The sequence below is a fragment of the Chrysochloris asiatica genome, unplaced genomic scaffold (genome assembly GCF_000296735.1).
Source record: "Chrysochloris asiatica unplaced genomic scaffold, ChrAsi1.0 scaffold00044, whole genome shotgun sequence".
NCBI classification, from domain to species: Eukaryota; Metazoa; Chordata; class Mammalia; order Afrosoricida; family Chrysochloridae; genus Chrysochloris; species Chrysochloris asiatica.
Window position 1 is genome coordinate 15,715,154 of NW_006408562.1, and position 8,965 is coordinate 15,724,118.

At 36.9% G+C, this 8,965-nt stretch overlaps 1 protein-coding gene across 1 annotated transcript in view; it reads left to right on the top strand.

Moving 5' to 3' along the window:
* LOC102815940 (putative serine protease K12H4.7-like) overlaps window positions 1-8,965 on the top strand; it is a 32,160-nt gene that overhangs the window by 5,499 nt on the left and 17,696 nt on the right. Inside the window, exons 2-4 of the mRNA XM_006861926.1 lie at window positions 1,687-1,871; window positions 5,922-6,154; window positions 8,761-8,896. Of these exons, the coding sequence (XP_006861988.1) occupies window positions 1,687-1,871; window positions 5,922-6,154; window positions 8,761-8,896 (554 nt within the window). The remainder of the gene's footprint in view (window positions 1-1,686; window positions 1,872-5,921; window positions 6,155-8,760; window positions 8,897-8,965) is intronic.

The following is an 8,965-nucleotide window of genomic DNA, read 5'->3' on the forward strand; positions in this document are numbered from 1 at the left end:
ATATAATTAATATATATTTATATTAATATATAAATCAGTTAATAACTACATACTTATTAAAGATATCTATTATAAAAATATTATATATAGAGAGAGAGACTTCCCAACATCTATAATTTGGTTACAGTGTAACACAATTTTGTTTTGATTGGCAGTGTGAATCCTTGACTTATGTATTTTCCAGATTGTAAAAACACATTAAGTTAATAGATTTAGACTAGTGCCCCATGACTCATTTTCTTTGCCTCACACTATACAGCAAAGTCATGGTAATAATAGCCACATTATCACCAATAATACAATTACTGAGAGTATTGCACATTTTTTCTTTGCCATCTCTTTGTTCAAAATGGTGATTCTACAAAAGATATATAGTCAAATTACTGGCTTTCTAGTCACTCAAAGTTATTCCTCTCTGGGTGGTTATTCAAACAATTACATGCAATGTGTATCTACATGTTTCATTTTGTTATTTTTTTAAATCTGACTTTGCTAAATTTAAATTTTTATATAATTACCTAAAATATTTGCATGGATCCAAAGTCAAATTGACAAAGTAACCAAAAAAGCACACAAACAAACAAACTGATTTAGATTTGGTTATACTATTGGTCATTTCAACCACTTCCAAGTGCATAATCCAATGACAGAAATCAGACTCATAACATTCAACCACCACTACTATTTGCTTAAAGCTCATGCTAATGACGCCTTAGCTGAATGATGTAACCCCAAATCAAGCACCAACTGCCATTAAGTCGATCCAGATTCATGGTGACCTTATCTACATATGCAGACTAGAACTGCACTGCACAGGGCTCTCAAGGTTACGACCTTTTTCAATCAGATCAGGACACTTTTCTTCTGAGTTGCCTCTGGAAGGGCGGAAACCATCAACCATTCTCCTACTTGTCAAAGGCTTAGAGTTTATGCCACACCTAGGATTCGTAATGATAACCAAAGTCTTTATGGGAGCAGATCATAAGGTCCCTCTACCCTTTTATGGATGGTGGTTTCAAAATACTGACCTTTCAGTTACCAGTCAAACACTGAAACATTGTTCCACCAAGGTTCCTAAAATATAGGTATTATTATTATTATTATATGTGTGTTTTACTACATTTTATTAGCATAAAAAAACATTGTTACTTGTCAATTATGATTTATAGTGGCTCTAAAGACAGGGTTGAATTATCCCATGTGGATGTGTGGGTATCCATCTATGTAAGCAGACTGTTATATGCTTTTCCTCAGTATTATTGATATAAACAAATAATTATGCTAATCTTAAGGATCCAAACTTTCAGAATAATAGGAACTAGATATAAAATTGAAATAAAAAATAAAGTTCCCATGTTGTAAATTTTAATTTGCAATATTAGCATGAAATGTAAACAAACAGTGCTGATGGTTGCACATTGTGTGGGTGACTTACATCATGGACTGTGCATTTAGAAGTAGATGAAATGGTCATTTTAATGTCGTGATTATTTTTACACCAAAACAAACTATAAGTTTGTCCAGTGTCTAAGCAGGGTGACTTGAACAACATCATTGATTTAGATGGGCTCTCAGGGCTATAATTCAAATCTGACAGACCAAATGATGCTGCCTCCCAGTTATCAGAAAGTACAGGTAACAAATCCTGATGATTCATTCAGCCAAAAGACAATTTTACTTTCACAGAGATATTATATGAATGATGCTTTCTACAAACGTGGAGGCCCAGTGTTTCTGTTTATTGAAGGCTCAAAGGATACCAATATAGACTGGATAACAAGTAATTATACCTGGATTACCTATGCTCAGAGACTCGGTGCCCTCTGCTTCCTTCTTGAACACAGATTTTATGGACAAAGTCAACCAACAGGGTAAGTTTAAGGGGTTACTTGTTACTGTTTTTTGTTTGTTTGTTGTTGTTGTTGTCACTCTCTTTTTAATATTGACATTGTTAACTCTAAATGTTTCTCCATCAGCAAGCTGAATATTTGTAAAGTCAAATGGTAAGAAAAAATAACTGCAGTTGGTGTTTGGGCATAGAAGCAATGCTGCTGATATAAAAATTCACATAAAACTTTCTTTGAATAAACTATATAATCATGTACTATATTATGTGTTGTAGTCCTGGTGTGGCGCTGCAGGATAATGTACTGGACTGCAAGGTCAGTTTAAACTTCAAGATCAGTAGTTCAAGCCCACCAGCCGTTCCTCAGAAATCCTATACAGGCTCATTATGGGTCGGAACCAACTCGATAACACTTAACAACAACAACATGTATAAAAACCATGAAATGTGATTATTCAATTTCATCACAGGAGCAGAGAAAGAAGCAAAAGTACTAGGCCCATTTATGCTTCAATAACTTATCCTCTGTCTGCTATTTGGGGTTTCTCCCCAGTAAAAGCATATTTTAAACTTATTTGTTGTAATTATAAGCTATTCATTATAAAAAGTCAAACAAATAAAATGGAGTTTAAGCGACTCAGAAGATTGTAAAAAATCAAATTTAATGTCAAAATCTTTTATGGTCATTAAAATAAATATTGATTTTTATAGCCGTGAGATTCAGATTGTCATGTGTGTTGCCAAGTCAGTTCTGACTTATAGTGACCCTATAAAGGGTTTCTGAGGAGTGACTCATGGGTTTGAACCTCTAACCTTGCAGTTAGTAGTCTATGGTTTACCCTACAGCACCACACCAGGGCTCCATGACAATAGGATTAGTGTCAGTAAAATGTTACTTCTTTCATTTGCCTCATAATTCTTAGTACTGTTTATCATTACAGATAATAACTAAAAGTTTCATGGATTCTTTTGTATCACTAATCCCACCAGTGTGATTTTTAAATTCCAAATCACTTAAATTATGGTAGTTAGATGTCTTGTCGATAATTCCATCAGTTTTAATTTTTTAATTAGAAACTTTTGAGTGTGTATGTGTTAATGATGTTATGGTAGCCTATACATAGTTTTAAGTCTGAACTTTCTTTATGAATCACTCTTAGAACATAAACTGCTCTGCAAAATGATTCCACTCTTGAATTTCCTTTAACATATATTATATCAAGTAACTATAGCAAATTACCTGATTGCTACCCAAATTTACTTTACATGGTACATCTCAGAGGATATATAAAATACTGAAGGCATAGCTTCCACCATCAAACCAACATACAAATCATTACACTATAACAGACAGACGAGTGGAGGAAGAGGTTATTAGAATTATAAAATGCTTTGGCTTTTCATTGTGCTGTGGTAGAGGATCAAGGTATGAGATTTTTCTCTAGAATTTGCTGTTATCAGGTGAAGGGATTCTATGATTGAGTATTTCAATGAACTTTGTCTATAATTTTGCAATTATATTGACTGACTTAGGTTTAATCAATAAGTCCACATTTGTTTGGAGGGACGGCTGAGATACAAGTTTACCTTGTGTAGCCGTGTGTCCAACTAAATTTCAGGGCTTCATTTGTTTAAAGAGGAAAGGAAAAGTGGCTATTAGGGGATAATTAGCAGGTTCTGCTATAACTTCTAAGTAATTAAATTACTGAACCAAGGAAAATATTTTGTTCCTTGATGTTCTTATTATATGAGGATAGATTTCTTCCAGAAAGATTCTACTATTCCACATATCAACAAGTAGTATAGTAGAGAGCCTGCCTCTTCATAGTCATGCCCCCACTAAGTATTAAAAGAAATATTTGCTACCTTGATAGCAGTGCAAAAATATTGTTACATTGTGATATTTTTGCTACATTGACAATAGAAGGGGCTAAAGATTTTGATAAATTTGCTGATCACTTGTGTTTCTTTGTGAATATTCTGTATTTTCATTCATTTTTAAATTAATAATCAATAAATTACATCATTCAGAGCAAAGAAGTTTTTTGTTTTACTAATAAAGATTTAAATTATCCTAGGTGTTAGGAAAACTTATTATAGAAATAACAGCATTGAAAAGTAAAACTGTTTTCATTAGAATGGAACTAGAAATAATGTGAAGTAGTGTCACTATGATTAACCCTGGGCTTTCCTAATGCCTTGGAAACAAACCACTGACACTTTGACCTTTTCACAAGTGGGCTCCTCTGTGAGCCCGGGTAGTAAATGGACAACTGTAGCTCACTTCAGTCCATGAGAAAAGCCCATGGACATTTGAAGCCCCTTCATACTGTTGATAAGAAAAAAGGACAGAAAATGAGGGGGGGGGGATATCCAGCCATCATTTCTTCTTCCTGTAATTACATGTCACTGGCATCAGATTCTGATGACTACATTTTCAAATTCCTGTTGTAGTTAGGTGCCATCGAGTTGGTACTGACTCATAGCGACCCTCTGCACAACAGAACAAAACACTTCCCGGTCCTGGGCCAACCTCACAATCATTGCTACACTTGAGCCCATCACTGCTGCCACTGTGCCAATCCATCTCGTTGGAATTTGTTCAGCAAACATTTTTGATCAAAGATGTTAATATAATCAGCAAACACATCAAACTCTTTAGCCCTTTCTATTGTCAATGTAACACAGATTTCACAATGTAACGGTATTTTTTCACTGCTAACAAGGTAGGACAGTGTTTCTCTGCTATTCATAAGGTGTTCAGTGACTAAATATTCAGAAGTAGTTCATCACTTCTTCTTTCTAATCTGTCTTCGTCTGGAAGCTCATCTGAAACCTGTCTACCATGGGTACCTTGCTGGTATTTAAAATACCGATGGCATCGCTTCCAGAATCACAGCAACTCACAAGCCACCACAGTACGACAAACTGACAGACAAGTGGACCTCAACACTGGACCAATAAACAACATTCTCTTCAACAGAGAAAAGATTGAAGTTGTCAAGGGCTTCATTCTTCTTGGATCAACTATCAACAATCTTGGAAGCAGCAGTCAAGAAATCAAACGACATATTCCATAGGCAAATCTGTTGCACAAGACCTTTTAAAGTATTGAAGAGCAAAGATGTCAGCTTGAAGACTAAGGTGTGCCTGAAAATACCATGGTATTTTCAATAACCTCATATGCATACGAAAACTGGACAGTGAATAAGGAAGACTGTAGAAGAATTGATGCTTTTGAGTTATGGTATTGGAGGAGAATATTGAAAGTACCATGGGCTACCAAAAGAACCAACAGATCTGTGTTGGAAGAAGTGTAGCCAGAGTGCTCCTTGGAGGCCAAGATGGCCAAACTTCATCTCTTATATTTTGGACATATTGTCAGGAGGGACCAGGTGCTGTAGAAGGATATCATGTTTGGTAAGGTGGAGGGTCAGAGAAAAAGAGGAAGACCCCCAGCGAGACAGATTGGCCAAGTTGTAGCATCGATGGACTCAAGTGTGGCAACAATAGTGAGGTTGGCCTAGGATCGGGCAGTGTTTCGTTCTGCTGTGCATATGGTCGCCATGGGTCGGTACCAACTCGATGACACCTAACAACAACAAACAACAAAAAGTAGCATGAATATGAAGAGGCAGGCTTCCTACTATAAACTTGTTGATATGTGAAAGAGTAGAATCTGTCTGGAAGAAATTGAGCCTCATAGAATAAGTCCTTCAATGGGCAAAATATTTTCTTTAGTTCTGTAATTTAATTACTTAGAAGTTACAGCAGAACCTACTAATTTCTCCCTAATATCCACTCTCCTTTTCATCTTTAATTTACTAGAATCCCTGAAATTTACTAGAACACATGGCTACGCAGGGTAAACACTATGTATTCCAGCCATCCTTCCAAGCAAATGTGGACTTATTGATTAAATCCAAGTCAATTAATTTTCAAATAGGACGTGGTATAATCACTCAACATGCTTTCAAAATACACATTTTCACTTGATAGTCAAAATAATGTTAAGCTGTACATTTTCTACCTTCATTATTGTCACAAACTGAGTGTTTTTATTCTTTAATTGCAGAAATGTGAATATTGTCAGTCTCCGCTACCTCAGCAGCAAACAAGCCTTGGCTGACATTGTCTACTTCCAAACTGAAATGGCCAAGGAAATGGGGCTCAGAAGAAATAAATGGGTGACATTTGGCTGTTCCTATGGAGGCTCCCTAGCAGTGTGGTCTAGAATGAAATACCCCAAACTTTTTGCTGCAGCAGTGGGCAGCAGTGCACCAGTTATAGCAAAAGTTGATTTTTTTGGTGAGTTGATATATTAGAATCCTATGGCACAAAAGTTCAACATGCTTGGCTGATAACCAGAAGATCCGAGGTTCAAATGCATCCGTAGGAACCGTGGAAGAATTACTGAAAATTCAAGTCATTGAGAACCCTACGGACCATCGTTCTATTCTGATACACATGGGGTCACCATGAGCTGAAACTGACTCAATACAATGGATTTGTTTTGATGTATATATGTGTATTTTTGTGTGTATGTATGTATATAAAACACATAAACCATTTTTTTCATATATACATATACATGAAAAAATATATATATATATTGTTGCTGTTAAGTGCTGTCAAGTCAGTTCCCACTCATAGAGTCCCTGTATAGTGTTTCTAAGGAGCTACTGGTGGGTTTGAACCACAGACCTTGCAGCTCAAAGTCTCCTGCAGCACCACACCAGTACTCTCTCTATATATTTGTTGTTGTTGTTGTTGTTATGTGTGGTGGTGTTGGTTCCGCCTCAAAACAACCCTGTACAGTGTTTCCGAGGCTGTAAATCTTTACGGGAGCAGAAAGCATCATCTTTCTCCTGCGGAACAGCTGGTAGTTTTGAACTGTTGACCCTGAGGTTAGCAGCCTGATTTGTAACCACTACACTACCATACATAAAGGAGTCTTGGTGTGGTTCTGCCAATTAATGTGCTAACTGCAAAGTCAGTTTGAACCTCAAGTTCCACAGTTCAAGATCACCACTTGCTCCTCAGAAACCTATATAGGGTCTCTATGAGTTGGAAACAACTCAACGGCACTTAACAGCAACCAAGATATATATATATATAATCTTATCTTTCTGCCATGGAGCAGCTGGCAGGCTTGACAGTGGACCTGTGAGTGGTTGGCACCATGTGATAAGCACTGGACTGCGAACCACAATGTCCACTTCAGGCTCACCAGCCATTCCATGGGAGAAAGATAAGGCTTTCTGCTCCTGAGAAGCTTTAAAGCCTCCGAAACCCTATACAGGGTCTCTATGAGTTGGAACCGACTCCATGGCACTTAACAACTACCTGACTTTTGAGTCCTGATGTGGCGCTGTCAGATAACCAACAGACTGTTAACTACAAGGTCAGTGGTTCAAACCCACCAACCACTCCTTGGAAACCCTATAGGGTCACTACCCAACTCCATGATATTAAACAATACCACCTGACTTTACAATAAACCATTTGTAACTTATGGCCTTAGGCTTTTTCCAGGGGGATAAATACTCTTCATTGGTACTTTTGTTGCTATTGTTGTTGTTAGATGCCATCGAGTCATTTCCAACTCATAGCAACCCTGTCTAGGGTTTCTGAAGAAGAGCTTCACTGCTGGGTTTGAACCACCAACATGGCAGTTCAAACTGATTTTCCAATCCAGTGCTTTATTCTACAGTGCCACAAGGACTCTACAAATATGTTTCCATAAATATGAATAAAATATATAATTTCTACTTAATCACATTTTGGGGGGTTTTGTTTCAAAAATACTGTGGCACCTAACAGTTCCTCCACAATCTTCTCAATTCAACTGGGTTGGATAACTCATTGCATGGGCCACATAGGACTCAGACACCCGACTCAACAGTTGTGGGGTTTATTAGGGAAGTTCACAGGCTATACTTTGGGGTCAATAGTATTCAGGGCACAGTTTCCCACAGTCCACACCATTCTGCCATAACCCTTAGTCTGAAGGCACTGGGTTTTAGCTTCCCCTCTCTACAAGCAAGCTTCCTGCTCATGGTCAGTCAGCTTTACTTGCTTTGTAGAACGGGAAGTCCATTGCTCTATCTCATGCTTGGTTTCTTGGTTCTATAGCTGCTCTTCTTCCATTCTTCTGGTGTTACAGCTTTCTGTCCCTGGGTAGAAGAGGTTCAATGTGCAGGAATATTGGGGTCCAAAGGACACATTCCATTCCTGGCTTTTCTTTCATGGTAGTGAGGTCTCCACTTCTGCTTCTGAGATAGTGCATTGTATACCCATGCTAGAGCTCTGAGTTTTTACAGTTACAATGAACACTTCTAACATCCATAGCTGAATCATGTCATCTTACGAGTATCTTCTCCCATCTTCTCTTACCTGGACCCATTAGGGCAGAAATGTTGTTTGGTGGGAGTTACAGACTATGGCTAGAAGAGACATTAGATCATTCACTATACCACTTATTATTTTGCTTTTGAATAAAAAATAAAATAGCCCTGCAAATAGGAGATATACATTGAGTAAAATTTCCTTTAAATTTGAACTTTTCAAGGTAAACAAATATTCAATCATTATCCCTGTCAGATTTCTGTAGTCTTGCTAGAAACTTATCTTGCCCTAAAATCCTGAAAGCGATATAATTCAGACATTTCTATACCTTCATATTTTGAAGAGTAAATGAATGTCCCAGTTTAAGATTTGTATAACATGGTTATAAATATCTGTTTTCAAGCATTTCTTCTTATATTCTGGCAGAATTCTTTCTAATTACAGTGTTCTGCTTTTTTGTTACTTTATTGCTTTATAAAAAACATAATTATATACTTAAAATAATTATATTTTTAATGGTTAAGATTAAGTCATACTAACAGCGCTGCCTTTTTTCATATTTATAGAGTACTTAGAAGTTCTTCAACAATCTCTAGACACGTATAACAGTGGATGTTCAAAAGCAGTGAAAAGTGCATCTGATCATATTGTGGCAATGCTGAAACATCCAAAACATCACAGTAAACTTACACAGGATTTCAGGTAAATGATGGTTTTTGTGAGTGTGAGAGGGCCTGTGCCTATATATAGTGTGGTATTTACTTGAGTTTG